Source organism: Mizuhopecten yessoensis, unplaced genomic scaffold, assembly GCF_002113885.1.
Source record: "Mizuhopecten yessoensis strain PY_sf001 unplaced genomic scaffold, ASM211388v2 scaffold9433, whole genome shotgun sequence".
Classification (NCBI taxonomy): Eukaryota; Metazoa; Mollusca; class Bivalvia; order Pectinida; family Pectinidae; genus Mizuhopecten; species Mizuhopecten yessoensis.
The window spans coordinates 278274-297544 of NW_018408045.1; the positions used below are offsets into that span (position 1 = coordinate 278274).

General features: G+C 37.2%; 1 protein-coding gene across 1 annotated transcript in view; it reads left to right on the forward strand.

Annotated features, from left to right (window-relative positions):
• Positions 1-19271, forward strand: part of LOC110458138 (ADAM 17-like protease) — a 37002-nt gene continuing 17731 nt past the window's right edge. Inside the window, exons 1-17 of the mRNA XM_021509723.1 lie at positions 1-138; positions 709-838; positions 3029-3159; positions 3932-4020; positions 4553-4653; positions 5891-5973; positions 7409-7548; positions 8213-8308; positions 9302-9388; positions 10313-10451; positions 11283-11393; positions 12145-12150; positions 12832-12947; positions 14409-14478; positions 15065-15191; positions 18515-18625; positions 18914-18976. Coding sequence (XP_021365398.1) covers positions 84-138; positions 709-838; positions 3029-3159; positions 3932-4020; positions 4553-4653; positions 5891-5973; positions 7409-7548; positions 8213-8308; positions 9302-9388; positions 10313-10451; positions 11283-11393; positions 12145-12150; positions 12832-12947; positions 14409-14478; positions 15065-15191; positions 18515-18625; positions 18914-18976 — 1655 coding nt within the window. The 5' untranslated portion in view covers positions 1-83. The remainder of the gene's footprint in view (positions 139-708; positions 839-3028; positions 3160-3931; positions 4021-4552; positions 4654-5890; positions 5974-7408; positions 7549-8212; positions 8309-9301; positions 9389-10312; positions 10452-11282; positions 11394-12144; positions 12151-12831; positions 12948-14408; positions 14479-15064; positions 15192-18514; positions 18626-18913; positions 18977-19271) is intronic.

Here is a 19271-nt window from a genome sequence, read left to right on the forward strand (position 1 = left end):
AGGCGCGGTAATTTCCGTTCAACTTCCGTGTTGTTGCAATGGGTTGGTTTGGAATGTCAACAAACACGAGCAGATGAAGAGACATGAGGATATTGGCAGTTCTCATGGCTATATTTGTCTCCACAAATATAAGCACAGGTAGAATCGATCTCCGTCGCTGTTTTACATTGATTTCTCAATTCAAAATGTCTTACCTGTAAGCTCATAATCATTACATTAGCGACCCTGGTTAAAAAGTTACAGTTTACAGATTTATACCGTCAGTAAAACTTAAAGCTAGTGTCTGAACCGTTCCTAACAATGTGAAATCATGCCTGTTTTGATTAAGATGTTCCTTCAGAACTTAAATAATGATTTAATAATATGCTTGGATCGATTAAAACTACAGCTAAGGGAGATAATCCAATAAAGAATGTCTGCAACATAGACTATATCTTCACTGCCTATTGAATTGGTTGCAATATATCGTAAGTTGATAAAAACACTTTGATGTTTGAATCAATATTTGAGATCCAGCCACACTTGAATATCATTGAAAAAAAATCATAACTTAGCATGGTGTATATATGCAATTTTCAAATATGAACCACATTTTGACCCCACATAATTCTAGAAGTTTGTAGAGCAAGAAACATCAGGAAGATACCAAAAGGAAAACATCATTGGTAAAATGCATTGTTTATTTTCTAAATTTGCTTTTCATTGCAGGGGAACAAGATATAAGATTAAAGTATTTTGAAACTCTGAAGATATCCGACATTAAATTACGAACCCGAAGAAGTATTGACCCAAACCCTAAGTCTCATCTGCATCAGGTTTCATTTCACGCTCTTGGAAGGTAAGTAATATCTCAAAGCTAATCAAATGATAACTTGTATATGTTCAGAACCCATGCAAAGCTAATATGTGATTTCAGAGCAATTTAATTTAATCAAAGTTATAAATATGTTATCTCAGCCAGGTACTTTTAGCCTGGTCTGTCAATACATGGGTGTATTGACATACCAGGATAGTAGCTGTGATCTCAGATCCAGTCATGTACACATAGGTAACAGAGGTAAACACATTTTAATGCTTCCGCTAGGAGTCGCACCCAGGACCTCTGGCTTACTAGTCTTATACTCTACCGAATGAGCTGAAGAAAACAATCTCCCTAGCCAAGTCGGTAGGAAGCGCCCAGTATTTTATCAGGATGACATACTCCCCATCCTCAGGGCTCACGCTGTCGGTAGCCAAAGTAGCCATTGGCTACTTTTATTTTTTATTGGCTACTAAAAATTCGATGTGGCTACTAAATTGACTACTAAGTTTTTAAAGATGTGGAAACTCTGTATCTTTGTCGCAGAAAACGATCCGTCTACTCGAGCACACGTGTGTATTGTGGCTGACGCTGATTGCGTAAACATAATCAGGGCCGTCACAGATCAGCGCGCGCTGTACGACTGCGAGTTAATTAATGCTTTTGTCTAAGTTGTAAAGTCGATTATCAAGCTTCAGATGGCAAAAGGTGTNTGTACTTTCGTGGTTAGACGTTTTAGAATTTCAAGTGATCGAGAAAATTTATTTAGCATCGCAGTTATGCAGTTTTTAGAACAGCAAACCGTTCAGAATTACTTCGACGGTCGCTTGTATTACGGACTTAGATAACAAATCTAATCTAATTCCGTGCTTGTATTAGGTGCCAATCGACGACATGTGCACGACAATGGCCAAGTTGCGCGACGTGATGTGCTCCCGATTTATTTCGAAGGGTTGGTCAATACCGTTATAAATTCGTCCTTTTCCTTTCAAATGTGTTCTACTGCCATTTACATTTGAAATGTATGATCTTTTTAAATATGTATTTTTTTTTTTACATAAAACATGAATTACGGTGAATGTAAACAAAGGAAAAATAATTATCAATATTGCATCACTGAGGCTACTTTTGATTTGGATTTTATTAGTTTTATTTTTTGATTGAAGGCACGGAATTAAAGGCGAATAATATCTTATTTGAACTTTTCAAGCTAGATTTTTTCACAATTCCTGTGTCAAGAAAATGAGATTAAGGCTGATTTTTCTCTCTTTTGAAAAAATAAATAAAAAAGTTCTGGTGGAAATTTTCAGCATTTTAATTTTAGATATATTTTCTTAAAATTACAGCCATTTAATCTGAAAGGATTAAAAAAATATCACATTATGGATTAAATTATAAACATCATGTATAACATTTTTTTTTTAATTTAACAGAGTACTCCTTAATTCAACATCATATTGAATAGTATTGCACTTCAAAAAATATTAAATATTTAATGATTTTAATGGAGGGCCTATCCGTAACGGTTGGAGGCCGAAAAAGTATATATGGCCGCTGTTTTAAAAAAATTGGCTACTGAAATTCAAACATGGCTACTTTTTTGGCTACTGATTTTTTAGGTCCAGGGTGAGCCCTGATCCTTGAAAGAACTTGTCCAGAGTTTTCAAGAAGTCAAAGCAATTCTTTTGCAAGTATAGCTGAATATTTTTGTCATATATCCTGTGGTCCCTACGTGAGCGCGAATGTAACAGATGTAATTATTTTTTCATTGCCTCCACTAGGAGTCGAACCTGGGACCTCTGGCTTACTAGTGTTACGCTTCCCAATTCCAAAATAAATTTGGCTACTTCTGGTATTTAATTCAAGTAATCATTGTCAATTCCATTCATATAACTTATGTAAGTATTTGTGTGGCAGGTTTTGTATATATGATACACTAGAGGAAATTTCACTCTGCTTGAATCAGTAGAGAAACGGGTGGGAAGCTGGATGTGGGTGGCTCAATCATCGATGGAACCGTGCACACTTATATTTTCCTGTTACAAACAGTGTCTTTGGCTCTCCCTGTGGTGACAGGGAGTTAAAATCTGGGTTGTCGTGGCTTTTAGCTAATTCAGTAGAGTGGTGGACTAGGAAGCTAGGGGTTGCTGGTTCGATCCCTGGTGGAAGCACACTACCCTCTTTCTGGTTACCTTTATGTACAATTATGACATTGTTTTTATCCCACAGAGATTTTCATCTAGATCTTCGCCTATCAACAATTCTATCCCCAGGATTTAAGGCTACCATTGTTGACAAAGAAGGGAAGATACGCAAAGAACCAATCGACTATTCACAATTCTTCAGTGGAAAACTTGCAGGTAATTGTATGGGAGAGATTTTCCATTACCAAAAAAATGATTATACCAGTACTAGAAATCATGCTTTGATTTTCAAAGATAGCGACTTTAAGCCCTCTTCCTCTCCGAATACACACACCTTTTAGGTCTGTTTAATTATTTGGTTCCGAATTGAAAAGAACCCACTCCACCCCCACCTTCCTTATTTATCAAAAAACTTCACAACTTTGCAATTAGCATCTTACTAAAGTCAATCTACGTCAATCTTAATAAGCACTCATCCATCATTTACTCTCTAAATCCTTTTTCTGGTTAAATAATGCCATTCCCCCATGATACTATTCCAGTTTGTAGTCAAACTTTTATCAATCAAACTTTGAAGATTCCAATTTCTCAATGTGCTGAACTAACAGTATAAACAGGTTCTCAAAGATGTTCATAAACTTTTGTGAGTTGAAATTTTTATGTTTCAATTATTTTTTCTCGATGGTCCCGCAAGGTTTGAATCATTGAAGTTTGACTGTACTTTAAAAAAAAAATTATTATGACTTTTTTATTTTGAGAATTTAAGAAGGTCCTGCAAGTGTTCATATTTTACTGAATAGTTCAGAACAAAGCACTTATGAGGCCTAACTGTTGGTGGATTTATAATCTTCCTGATATTTAGCAAATATTAAATCATTTGAAGCATTCAAAGTAGAAATTAATATGTTAAACTGGCATGAATTGTAAATTATAAGTTGGTGACTTTTAAAACATGTAAGTATATTCATATATTGATCTGCTTGTATAGATGATGCACAGTCTGATGTAACAGCACATTGGGAGGATGATGTTCTCATGGCCAGTATAAGTACTCAAGAGGATGATTATGTGATAGAGGTAGTTTGATATTATGCTATATTAACAATATCATAATATTAAATATTTTAAAATCTAATAGGTTGGAAATCATATAAAATATTTTACATTCTCCATACAGAAAAAGTAAAAATGACTAAAAAAATACTGTGTTGGCTTCTCAGTAGACTGGCCACCGTCTCTAGAATATTGAATTATTAAGAAAAAAGTTTAACTCAAAATAATTTGATCCAAGTGATCAACATTTTTTGAGTAAAAACTAAGGGGCTGGTAGCCAGTCTAGTATCTCAGTTTCGTATTTTATTTGTAGAAAGCCATGTCTTCAGTAAATGTGTCAAAAACAAAGCGTTAACATACCTTGATCATGCTAAGAAATATTTTTCTGTCACTATGATAATATACACAGAACTGTTTTTTTCATATATTAGAGTTAGGGTTATTTCTCATGAATGTACTGAAAATTAGTGAAAATAACAGTTTTCTTAAAAATAGCTAAAATTGAGTCAACATGAAATTGTTGTCGCTCTTTGTTAGTGTATTGTTTGTTTTGCAGCCATCATGGCGTGTCCTTCCTCCGTCCAGTAACCACAGTATCATAGCCTACAGGAAGTCTGACATGAAGTGGGATAAAAACCCAGACGGCACTGGCTACAGGTACTGTTTACTGTATTTTATCATTATTGCCATCCTCGGTACTCCAGGGGTTACATTCCCTTTCACTCTCTGCACCCCTGGAATATGTCATAGGAAAGTCAAGGCTTAGTCAGCGCCACCTTGTGTATGAGACAAAAAGACAATTTCATCATTGATGTATATCAAAAGAATCTCACGGTTGTGTAACCGTATAATGGAATAGGTTTGAAGTCGGGTGTCACTCCTCTGTAATCTTCAAAGGACAGGTATCAGCCTAGCCAAGATTGGTCAGTTTTCTTTTACCTGAGACCAAACAAGTAACTTACTGTGTGCCTTTAATCATGTCTCCCCTTCGAATGAAGGGAGACATATCATATTAGTACTTGCTCTTCTTCTGATTCTTCTGATCACAATTTGTCCGGGCCATGCATTTTAAACCATTAAAGATAACTTGATGAAACCTGAGGTATGCCTGCATCACCTACAGAAGGTGTACAGTGCACTGGAATTAGTTCACCTCAGGGTCAAAGGTCAAATGAGTGCAACACTTTCAGTAAACTCTTGTCTGGCCCATACATTTTAAACAGTTAAAGATATCTTGATCAATTTTAAAGTATACCTGCATCACCCACAGAAGCTGAACAGTGCACTGGAATTGGATCTTGTGCCCCACTATATAAAGAGATAAAGCCCTTTGTTAATATTTTTTATACCAAAGTTTGTCTGCAGCATAAGTTCCATCTTTTTTCTCCTATGATGACCAAACTTGCTATATTTATGTAGCTTGGGAAGGGGGAGAGTCGAGTACTGAAATCAGGTGTCGTGCCTCACTATATCAAGAGATATTGTTAAGACAATTTCACATGAACCAGAATAATTTAAAAGTTTAATGGTTTAGAATTTACACACCTTAATCTTGATGTGACCTTTCTATTCTTCTAAATAAGCATATTGGCTAATAAGGGGAGATATATATTTTTGTTCAGGAAAACAAATTTCTAGTTTTGATATGACATATTCCAGGGGTGCAGGGGGCGAAAAAGTGGGCGTAACCCCTTGAGTGTCGAGGATGCATTATTGTGCACAATTGAAGTATCATTGTCCACTATTGTAGTAACCATAAATGAATAAAAAAAAGATAATGAAGTTGAAACAATACTGATATAATTAATATCCAACTAGCATGTAGATTGAAGACATTTTACTGACTAAATAGAAACAACATTATCTCTTGAGTGTTTTATTTGTTTTCTTATAGGGAAAGATTTTGTGATGGAGCAGATACCAGTATTGATAGAGAAGAGAATTTAGAAGAAGCAGACACCATTGAATTGACTGGAGGTACGTAGAAAAACAAACAGTTTTACAGAATGTCTGCTGCTCTTTGGACAGAGCTGTAGTTAAAGGTGCTAACAATGAACTAGACAGCTAACCATCACTACCGTAGCAGTGGTCTAACTTAATACTTGACCCATAGACAATCACAGTGAAAAATGGGAATAATTTACTTCATAGACCAAGTTGTCTGTGGAGTTATTCCCTATATGATGACTCATACGTGCCAACTGTTCCTATTTAGGAGGTACGCTCCCGATTTTGGACCCTTTAATGTAGTATTTTCAACCTGTGAATTTGCTAAATTATTCCTATAATCTAAGATCTAATGGTTTCATCTGAAAGAACAACTCAAAATATGTCATTATAAAGGGTTGTTTTGTCTCTAGGGGGTGTATACACAGTACTTTTTAATTATGTTTTGATTTTGAGGATGCAGGATCTCACCATTGAAATTTCAAAAAGTTGGCAAGTATGCGACGTATATGATTCAATGATATGGTAGTGAGAGAAAAAGTCCTCTGTGCAACATTACTTATTTTCCTTTATTTCATGTTATAAAACACTAAATATACAAGGAAATTTTCCTGGTCAAAGTCTGGTCTATCAAAACTCCTGTAGGTCTATCAGAAATCTTAATCTCATAGACCTATTGTCTATGGTGTATAAATACCAAGTTCTTAAACTAACTTCCATATTAATTTGACGTCTTCCTAACTATTCCGTCTTTGCGTATTGCGGAGTTATCTTCTCTAGTGACCAGGTATTAATTGTTACGTCATTGGTTTGTGTGAGAAAATTATGTCATTTTCTCAAAATTGATGACGTTACTCTCACAAACAAATGATGTAACAATCAATACCTGCTCACAAGAGAAGATAACTCTGCAATACGCAAAGACAGAATAGAAATTTTGTCTTATTACCAGACTACCTGGTAATCTGCATAAGACGGAATGTGAATGTTAAATGACATAACACAAGGCAACTAATTTAATTTGAAATCTATAAAGATCAGATTTTTATCCATGTGTGTTATTCGAAAAATATGTTTACCAGGTAATGTATTTGTGCACTGCAATTTGCATGTTCAGGAGTTAACTTTCAAATGTTCTCGTAAAGGTTAATAATTTTACTTTGACTTTTTAGTTGTAATTTTCAATGTTTTCCTAACAATTGGGGCCCATATTCGTGAAACCATTCTCATGCTTATGCATGGATTCTGTGCTCAAACCAGTTTTCTTGTAACCCATCTCTCTTGTAATCATGTCAATTGATCTAAAAGTCAATTGTAAACATTGAAAACCTTGATTGTAGTTCGAAACAGCAATAATCTGACTTATAAAAGTTTGATTAATAAATGGAAATATCATTAGTGTTAAACAAGATTTTTTATTTTTATTTTTTGTTGTTATTTTTATATTTATTTTTATTTTTGTTAGATTATTCAGGGAAGAGGGAGAGAAGAGACACTTCTGCTTTGATTGCAGATCACAAATCCTGTCGCCTGTATGTCGTGGCTGATTACTCATTCCACGAAAATATTGGAAAACGTAAAATCCACTGGACGGCCAGTTATCTGGTGAGTTGGTAATTGATGATAGGCCAGGTTCTTTGAAATTATGATGTTGTAGACCACTTTATTTTCTGATCTGGAAAATTGAAAAAAAACATTTTCTGGATCAATTAATGTACTGAATAAAAAACTTATTTATTTAACAACAATTATGAAACAAGTTATTTCAACTTAAATTAATCATTCTTGTTGGCCTGGGTGTTAGCATGGGTAGGGTGTGGGGCTGTAATGTGGAAGGAAACTAGAGTAATTAGAGAAAACTCACGTGGTCATGACCCCATACTTTTTTTGTCTGATCGGGGAATCAAACTGGTCGCCTTGGTGAAAGGCAAGTGCTTTATCCTCTCTGCCACCTGACCACCCATATTAAAGTACAATGTACCAGTATTGATAATGGCCAACACACCAATTAAGTATAAAGTGTTGAATCATAAGTAGTCAGTGCCAAATTAAAGCTAAGGGTTCAGTTTCCAATTGAAGAATCAGTAAGCATTGTCCTGTTGAAGCATTTATGGCATGTGTTGAAGATTTGGTGGCCTATTAGTTGCTTTAGTGTTCTGGTTTTGTGTCTGGTAAAACCTACGCTTTGGTAGAAGCCACTCTTTTACCATCAGGCTAAGTATTGTTTTGATTTCAGGTTGAAATTCATACATGAATATTTTATTTGCAGATAAGCATATTGAACAAAGTAAATACAATATATAAAAGAACGAAATGGCCAGATGAAAACTCAGCATTGTCTGGATTGGGATTCGAGATAGCAGAGGTAAGAAAACAATTGTGAAGCAGGGGTTGCTCCAAGGTATGACACTTTCGCGGGTAATGCTGTATTTGGTACCTTGGTTTGTTTAACAAAATACTTGGTAATAATTGAATGACAGCTACTCAGTTAGTTGGGGAATTCATTATCATGGTATTATGTATCGTTCACACGAATGCTGACAAATTAACATTTCTTTAAAGTATAAAAAATAACATACTTTTCATCCCAAGACGACTGCATTTTTATTTCGCATAATTTTATTTAAGTAGCTCATTTGAACTGGTGCATCAGAGAATGAAGATAATTTACAGGTTGTTTATAATGTGATTTGTTCGTGCATGGAATTTTTTCCCCTCTGGCACAATTTAAGTTTGTGTAAAAGTTGCCTTCCCTGTGCTATAGTAAATGTCTATATATTCAACAAATTTTAAATAAATTTCATCCATGTTTATAACCAATATGGAGAACAGTCCTTTAATTGTTTAAGGTAATTTCTTGTTAGTGATTGTTTAACATCTTAGAATTTAGATTTAATATGCCTGATATAAAAACTTACCATTCATTCTATGGTAATGTGGAGTTTTCAGAAATAAACTCTACTTTACTTTAGGATGACAAAATTGTAAGGGCTGTCTCCCTTGCTGTGATTTTACTTCTGTACTAAATATACAGTTGACCTCAGAAAGTGTGAATTATTCATAGCATAAAATTGTTCAGGAACCAGTGAAAACCTGGCTTACTGTTCAATTAAGTGACCCATGAAGTATTTAAAACACCAGTTTTCATTGGTGAAAGAATTACTATATATTTTTAGCTGACCCTGCTACATATGTAGGAAGGACAAAATTATCATGTTTTCATAAAAAAAGGCTTCAAAATAAATTAAATGTCAATACAATGGATGTTATTTGTTACAGTGAACATACATTTTTTGAAGGTGATAAAGTTGTGATTTAACTGTAATTTGACAAACTTGTTTATTATTCATGTCACCAGTTAAAGATCCATGAAGGGTATACCTATGGTGAGGGGGATCACTACAACATGGCTAACAGGAATTACAACACTACCCGTCTGCTGCAGGTACTTGTCCGTGTTACAAATATCCTACCCACAGCTAATCCATGTTACAAATATCCTACCCACAGCTAATCCATGTTACAAATATCCTACCCACAACTAATCCATGTTACAAATATCCTACCCACAACTAATCCATGTTACAAATATTCTACCCACAGCTAATCCATGTTACAAATATTCTACCCACAACTAATCCATGTTACAAATATCCTTCCCACAACTAATCCATGTTACAAATATCCTACCCACAGCTAATCCATGTTACAAATATCCTACCGACAACTAATCCATGTTACAAATATCCTACCCACAACTTATCCATGTTACAAATATCTTACCCACAACTAATCCATGTTACAAATGTCCTGCCCACAACTAATCCATGTTACAAATATCCTACCCACAACTTATCCATATGACAAATATTTTACCCACAACTTATCCATATTACAACTATTCTACCCACAACTTATCCGTGTTTCAAATATTCTACCCACAACTAATCAATGTTACGAAAATTCTAATATCTGGTACCACATCTCGCAAATAATCAGAAAAGCTAGTACATGTGACGTAAAAACTTTCCAGGCATTCTGGACATAGTTTTTGTGGGAAAAAATGATGTGAAAAATAGGTAAGTGGAAGGTTTTATTCAGCATTTCATCCCAAAAAAGTAGCTGCACAAATTGCATAGGTGGGCAAATTACACTAGTTTATTATGGTATGTTAGTCTGAATGGCACATCTTAGTATACTCTATCAGGTACCATAATTTACATTGAATACTCAAATGACAAACTGCATTTATTAGCTCATCATCACCTTTCTGAAACTTTATTACAGGTGTTTTTTTTACATGAACTGCTACCTATACCTAATTGCTGATTGACATTTTCACTATTGAATAATTTATTCTGACTGTCAGGTTTTCAGCAGAGGGACCGAGTTCCAGGGCTACTGTCTAGCCCACCTTTTTACATATGAGACGTTTGGGCGAGGTGTGCTCGGCCTGGCCTATATAGCATCTCATAAACATAACACACCTGGTGGAATATGCTCACCTTGTAAGTATCAGCCTGGCCTATATAGCATCTTATAAACAGAAAACACCTGGAGAAATATGCTCACCTTGTAAGCATCAGCCTGGCCTATATAGCATCTTATAAACAGAATACACCTGGAAAAATATGCTCACCTTGTAAGCATCAGTCTGGCCTATATAGCATCTTATAAACATAATACACCTGGAGGAATATGCTCACCTTTTAAGTATCAGCCTGACCTATATATAACCTCTCATAAACAGAATACACCAGTCTAGCCTATATAATAGTTAATCTTACAAACAGAATACACCTGGAGAAATATGCTCACCTTGTAAGCATCAGCCTGGCCTATATATAACCTCTCATAAACAGAATATACCAGTCTAGCCTATATATAGTTAATCTTATAAACAGAATACACCTGGAGAAATATGCTCACCTTGTAGGTATGGGGCAAGCTTGTCTATAAAATTAAAGATTCGATATGCTTAGAAGAGTTTTTTGAAATCGTTACACAATTATTCTAGCGGTGTTAATTTTAGTGCTAACTTTATCTGTTAATTCAGTATGTCTATAAATAGTATGAATCAGTAAAACTAGAAATAGTTAACATTGATATATTTACATAATTGTCAGTCACTTTGTATTAAATCAAGGCTACTTATATATAGAGTACTTGTTTATAGTACAAAATGAAGGATATATAAATGTATTGTGTTTGCTGTATGTATATTAGACTTCAGTATCATTATATGAATTCATGTTTAGATTTTTTTCTTTAAATACAATTGAAAATCAGAAATTCTTCGATAAGTTGAATTTCATAGAATGAATATGCTTTCTATTCAGCTTTCACAGTGGATGGTCATTTGTCCACTCTAAACACAGGCTGGAGTACTTCAGCCAACAGTCAGGGAAACAGAGTTCTCTCCCTTGAAGCAGCGCTGGTCACTGCTCATGGTACGGCTATATGTCCTTTTACGGTTAAAGTTCTGGAACTAAGACAAATGCACAAACATTTCAGTGTTCAGAATCATGATTTTGCTATCAGTATATCTGTATTAATGCCACTACCTTAGATTTTGCTCCTACCCTGCAAGTGGTTTATTTCGATTTTAAACAAGAACTTTAAAGGGACAATTTAGTGAAGTAAATGTTTTTTATAACCTTGTCACAAAATTCTTCATGATTATGTAGTTTGATACTCCTTATGAACAATACATGTTGAGAAATTGACAAGAAACAATGTTTTCTTGGCGTTTTTAATCAGTAATGGCGAAATCCTTAACTGTACAGCCGTATGTTTTACCGGCAGCTGTCGTTGAATTATTGCTAACAAAAGGTCTTTTTAGGAGATATATATTTTCAGTATCAACTTAATTTTTGGGTAATCAATAACACTTACCGGGGGTACTTCACTAAATTGTCCCTTTAAGTAAAAGTAATGAGGTCAGGATATTGGCTCCATGTTTTTCAAAAACATTAAAAATAATAACCTAAAAACTTGTTACCAGAAATTAACCTGGGCCTATTTTTGTTTGGACTAGTTAATAAATATAAACTTTACAGAAGAATGACAAAAATTTCATTTTGCAAAAATGTCTTGTTATATAGTATTTGTCAGCAGTATAGCACCTTTCAAGTCATACATATCTTTTTCTGATGGTCCATTTTTCTCTCTTACATGTGCTGTTCTTGGTCCGGTGAACAGAATTGGGTAAGTTTCTCTCTTATGTGTAAAATGCTTGGCCAGGTGAACAGAATTCAGAAAGTTAATGGACTAGTCTAATGGGCAGGGCCAAAAAGAATGTTTAACTTGGACATTATCAAGATCCCTACCCTTTAACCATGTATACAGTTGCTAAGTTATGGTGACAAATACACAACTGCTTTCAGGATGGCTCCCAACCGGGAGATCCCCACCCAATTACTACATATACAAATGGTGGGTATCAAGAGATAAACACAATCATGATATAGGAATTGATGGAGTCTGGTCCCACCCCTAGGGACTACATTTTTGGGCCATTACCTTATAATGATTCAGACCCCCACCCCATAACCACATAAACCATTGCTGGGCATCAATAGACAAACACAATCATGATTAAGAATTGACTCTTAGGTCTTGCCCCACTTCTAGTGAATTAATTTCTATGCCATAACTTTAAAACAGATCCCCAGCCCATAACAGTTTATACGTTTGATAGGCATAAACTTAATAAACTTAATGATATTAAAATCGACCCTGGGTCTGGCCCCACCCCTAGGGACTAAATAACTGGAACATAACTTTGAAACAGTTGAGATCCCCAAACCACTTACTATACATACCATTGCTGGACATAAAGATTTAGGTGAGAGATACAGGCTATCTGGACCTCTTATTTTACTGCAGGTCACAGTTGGGGGAGTGAATATGATGTGAGTCTTCGATGTTCTCCAAAACATGATGACGGAGGACACTATCTCATGTATCCTTACTCTGTCACCGGGTACGAAGCCAATAATAAGGTCAGTATAAAGAACACCAAACATACACATAATTATATCAGACACATTACATAGATCAATATATATAGGACAGTCAACACAGAGTTCAGTATATAGGTCACAATACACAGGTTAGTATATAGGACTCTAAATAAGGAGTTCAATATATAGGACACTCAACACAGAGTTCAGTATATAAGACACAAAACACATGTCAGTATATAGAACACTCGTCAAAAGTCAGTGTAAAAGATACACAACAGAGGTCAGTATATAGGGCACGCATCGCAGAGTTAAGTATATAGAACACTCAACATAGAGGTCAGTATATAGGTCACTCAAAACAGAGGTCAGTATACAGGTTGGTATAAATGATACACACACAGGTCAATATACAGGACACACAACACAGGTCAGCATAAATAATACACAACAGAGGTCAGTATATAGGACATACATACAACCAAGGTCACTTTCAAGGATAAAAATAAGAGGTCCATATATAGGACACTCAACACAGAGGTCAGTATATAGGACATACAACACAGGTCATAATATAGGACACAACACAGGTTAGTAACAAGGATAAGCCACAGAGCTTGGTATATAGGACACTCAACACAGAGGTCAATATACAGGATACACAACAGGTCAGTATATAGGACGCTCAACACAGGTCAGTATATAGGACATACAATACAGGTCAGTATCAAGGATTAACAACACTCAACACAGGAGTCAGTATATAGGACACTCAACACAGGTAATTATATAGGGCTCTCAACACAGAGGTCAATATACAGGATACACACACATGTCAAATATATAGGACACTCAACACAGGTCAGTATATAGGACATACAATACAGGTCAGTATCAAGGATTAACAACACTCAACACAGGAGTCAGTATATAGGACACTCAACACAGAGGTCAGTACATAGGACAGAACACAGGTCGGTATAAAGGTTACACAACAGAGGTCAGTATATAGGACAAACAACACATGTGTCAGTATATAGAACACACAACACATAGGTCAGTATATAGGACACAACACAGGTCAGTATAAAGGATACACACAGAGGTCAGTATATAGGACATAACACAAATCGGTATATAAGACACAAAATGAGTTCATTATTTATACAGCACCTGTCGCATGGGTCAGTAATTAGCATAAATGACACAGGGGTAACTATATATAACACACAGGGGTAACTATATATGACACATAGAGATTATTTATATATCCGGCACCAATCAGTTGTAAGTACATGTATGTATGAAAAAGTAGTAAAGAACATTTTGATGTGTCTCATTATGTTGAATACATAATATAACATAAGGTTACTATTTTAGTACCTTAATATGCCTAATATGAATGTACATTGTACATTTATTAATTACAATGTGTTGACATACACTATTGGAAGTAATTGTTGTTATGTATCTTAGATATATTTTTGTTTCTCTCCATAGTATTTCTCGCCTTGTAGTAGGAGATACATCTATATTGTTCTAAAATCAAAAGTCAAAGATTGTTTCACAGGTAAGTAATCTGACATTAGCTTCATGTGTGTCTTGGGCTAAAATTTGGTAACATCCCAAGCTTGGCTTGCACCTCCATTGGGATTACATCACAGACTCCTATTCCTTGTATGAGATAACCTGATCTCATTCTGTAACAGGTTATACATTTCATTAATCTTATTGGCCACATCAAGTGAAGAACAGTCTGTTTTTCAGAAACATATGGTATCTAGCATTCATACAAATGTATATTGTTCTGCTCCTTTGATACTCTTGTTATAATATACAGTACCAGAATACTGATTTGAAGTCTTTCTTTTCAATGAATTAATTGCTACATGATAACTGATAGATATTTACCTATCACCTTTGACACAGCAACCTTTGTCGCCATGTGTATAAATCTGATTCAGAGTACTCTAAATGTACTTATGTATCAGTGTAATCAAAGTAAAGGCATCGATGGTAATGAGATTTAACTTTTTTTCAATTATATAATCACATGTGTTTATTTGTAGATGTAGTTTATTATAACATTTAGGTGTTCAGTTTTATTCCATTTTGCAAGTGGCATGATATGAAATGTTTATTTTCCTAATTGACAGCTGAGAGGAAATCCTTCTCGTTCTGTGGAAACGGTCGTGTAGATGAAGATGAAGAATGTGACGCTGGAACTTTTGGTGACCAGTGTTGTAACAAGGAATGTAAACTGGTGGACGACGCTGTGTGTAGGTCAGTAAAGAAGTGTGACACAGGGTGTCTGGTAAGGGGTGTGACACAGGATGTCTGGTTAGGGATATGACAAGGGGTAGTTAGGGGTGTGACACAGGGTGTCTGGTTAGGGGTGTGACAAGAGGTAGTTAGGGGTGTGACACAGCAGGGTGTCTGGTTAGTGGTGTGACACAGGGTGTCTGATTAGGTTTGTGACACAGGATGTCTGGTTAGGGATGTGGCAAGGTGTATGTATGGGTGTGACACAGGGTGTCTGGTTAGGGGTGTGACAAGAGGTAGTTAGGGGTGTGACACAGGGTGTCTGGTTAGTGGTGTGACACAGGGTGTCTGATTAGGGGTGTGGCAGAGTGTGTCTGGTTAGGGATGTGACACAGGGTGTCTGGTTAGGGATGTAACAAGGGGTAGTTAGGGGTGTGACACAGGGTGTCTGGTTAGGGGTGTAACAAGGGGTAGTTAGGGGTGTGACACAGGGTGTCTGGTTAGTGGTGTGACACAGGGTGTCTGGTTAGGGGTGTGACACAGGGTGTCTGGTTAGGAGTGTGACACAGGTTGTCTGGTTAGGGATGTGACACATGGTGTCTGGTTAGGAATGTGTCACAGGGTGTCTGGTTAGGGGTGTGACACAGGGTGTCTGGTTAGGGCGTGACACAGGGTGTCTGGTTAAGAGTGTGACACAGGGTGTCTGTTTAGGAGTGTGACACAGGGTGTATGGTTAGGGATGTGACACATGATGTCTGGTAAGGAGTGTGACACAGGTTGTCTGGTTAGGGGTGTGACACAGGGTGTCTGGTTAGGGTTATGACACTGGGTGTCTGGTTAGGGGTGTGGCATAGGGTGTCTGGTTAGGGGCATGACACTGGGTGTCTTGTTAGGGATGTGACACAGGGTGTCTGGTTAGGAGCGTGGCACAGGGTGTCTGGTTAGGGATGTGACACACGATGTCTGGTTAGGGGTGTGACACAGGGGATCTGGTTAGGGTTTTGAATTAAAATGAATATTAATTGATTATGCATTTTGCTGGAAAGTTGTTGTAAAGTAAATGTTAAATTAAAGATTTTGATTGTGGTCAAAGGATGTGACACAGGGTGTCTGGTTAGGAGTGTGGCATAGGGTGTCTTGTTAGGAGTGTAACACAGGGTATCTGGTAAGGAGTGTGACACAGGGTGTGGTTAGGGGTGTGACAAGAGGTAGTTAGGGGTGTGACACAGGGTGTCTTGTTAGGAGTGTGACACAGGGGATCTGGTAAGGAGTGTGACACAGGGTCTCTGGTTAGGGGTGCGACACAGGGTGTCTGGTTAGGGATGTGGCACATAATGTCTGGTTAGGAATGTGACACAGGGTGTCTGGTTAGGGATGTGTCACATGATGTCTGGTTAGGAGTGTGACACAGTGTGTCTGGGTAGGTGTGTGACACAGGGTGTCTAGTTAGGGGTGAGTGTGACACAGGTTGTCTGGTTAGGGATGTGACACATGGTGTCTGGTTAGGAATGTGTCACAGGGTGTCTGGTTAGCGTGTGACACAGGGTGTCTGGTTAGGAGTGTGAGACAGGGTGTCTGGTTAGGGATGTGACACATGGTGTCTGGTTAGGAATGTGTCACAGGGTGTCTGGTTAGCGTGTGACACAGGGTGTCTGGTTAGGAGCGTGGCACAGGGTGTCTGGTTAGGGATGTGTCACATGATGTCTGGTTAGGAGTGTGACACAGGTTGTCTGGTTAGGGGGGTGACACAGGGTATCTGGTTAGGGTTTTGAATTAAAATGAATATTAATTGATTATGCATTTTGCTGGAAAGTTGTTGTAAAGTAAATGTTAAATTAAAGATTTTGATTGTGGTCAAAGGATGTGACACAGGGTGTCTGGTTAGAATGGTCTGACACAGGATCTCTGGTTAGGGGTGTGACTCAGGGTGTCTGGTTAGGGTTATGACATTGGGTGTCTGGTTAGGGGTGTGGCATAGGGTGTCTGGTTAGGGGCATGACACTGGGTGTCTTGTTAGGGATGTGACACAGGGTGTCTGGTTAGGGATGTGGCACATAATGTCTGGTTAGGAATGTGACACAGGGTGTCTGGTTAGGGTGTCTGGTTAGGGGTGTGACACAGGGGATCTGGTTAGGGTTTTGAATTAAAATGAATATTAATTGATTATGCATTTTGCTGGAAAGTTGTTGTAAAGTAAATGTTAAATTAAAGATTTTGATTGTGGTCAAAGGATGTGACACAGGGTGTCTGGTTAGGGATGTGACATATGATGCCTGGTTAGGAGTGTGACACAGGGTGTCTGGATAGGGGTGTGACACAGGGTGTCTAGTTAGGGGTATGACACTGGGTGTCTGGTTAGAGGTGTGGCATAGGGTGTCTGGTTAGGGGGGTGACACAGGGGGTCTGGTTAGGGTTATGACACTGGGTGTCTGGTTAGGGGTGCGGCATAGGGTGTCTGGTTAGGGGTGTAACACAACACAGGGTGTCTGGTAAGGGGTGTGACACAGGATGTCTGGTTAGTGGTGTAACACAGGGTGTCTGGTTAGGAGTGTGGCATAGGGTGTCTTGTTAGGAGTGTAACACAGGGTATCTGGTAAGGAGTGTGACACATGGTGTCTGGTTAGGGGTGTAACACAGGGTGTCTTGTTAGGGGTGTGACACAGGGCGTCTGGGTAGGGGTATGACACTGGGTCTCTGGTTAGGGGTGTGACACAGGATGTCTGGTTAGTGGTGTAACACAGGGTGTCTGGTTAGGGGTGTGACACAGGGTGTCTGGTTAGAATGGTCTGACACAGGATCTCTGGTTAGGGGTGTGACACAGGGTGTCTGGTTAGGGGTGTGACACAGGGTGTCTGGTTAGGGGTGTAACACAGGGTGTCTTGTTAGGGGTGTGACACAGGGTCTCTGGTTAGGGGTGTAACACAGGGTGTCTGGTTAGGGTTTTGAATAAAAATGAATATTAATTGATTATGCATTTTGCTGGAAAGTTGCTGTAAAGTAAATGTTAAATTAAAGATTTTGATTGTGGTCAAACATAAAGCGTACATCAATGTTAGGTTTAAGGAGTTATACAGTTTATTTGATTTATTTGGGTTCTTGCTAAAGTTTGACTATATAGGTAAGCTTCCTGAAGCTAGACTAGCTTCTGTTTACATCATCACTTCAGGACAGCTGTGTATATATAGAAAGTCTGATTAATGAAAAACATAAAGAAATGAAAGTTTTCAAACGTCATTTACACAAAACAGTGCAAGAAACATGAATATTTATATTGTTACTTGTGTTAGATGATTATAACTCTAAGGAAATCTTTTCATAAATGTTTCATATTTTTTTCTTTTCAGTCCATGGAATTTTGCTTGTTGTCATAGTAACTGTAAGGTGGCGCCGGTAGGTACTGTGTGCCATGATATGCCTGACGACACCGTCAGCTGTAAGGGGACGGCCTACTGCGAGTATCCTTTGTCAAGGCGTCATCACAAGTACAAGTTTCGTTGAGCATTATGTTAGATTCAATTTGAATCAAAATCCCATGTGGTGTGGCTGACCTCATACTTTGTACTTAATTTGCTGCCTATCTGTTGATCTTGATAATGTAGATTATGTATATTGAAATTCAATAATGTAAATAACACGGTGAAACTAAATATATTATTGGTCCTTTTTATGAACATGAACAAAAATTCTACGGAAAGATACAAATCTTTCTCTTTATATATAAAACTTTCCTTAACAAGAAACAGTGGGATTAATATGACATGTCCGAGGCCGAAGGACAAAGCAGACAACAGTTCCTGTGTGGATGAGTGAGTGATCTCCCTTGTCTGGAATTTTCCTACGATCAAATGAGGTCCCACTGATTTTCAGATTGTTTTAAATTCCCTCACAAAGCAGAGGCTATTGTGTTGTCATGTAGTCCATCTGTTCACATATAGATATATAAGATCCCATTAAGAGCCGTCTAGAAAAATTGTCCCACTGAACCTCCAACTTCAAAAATAATGATAAAATGTAAACACTTAACTGATGAAGGTTTTGACATGCATATTTTGTGACTGGAACCTCTTTCTAGCAGGTCAGTGTAGACATCAATGTTTTTAT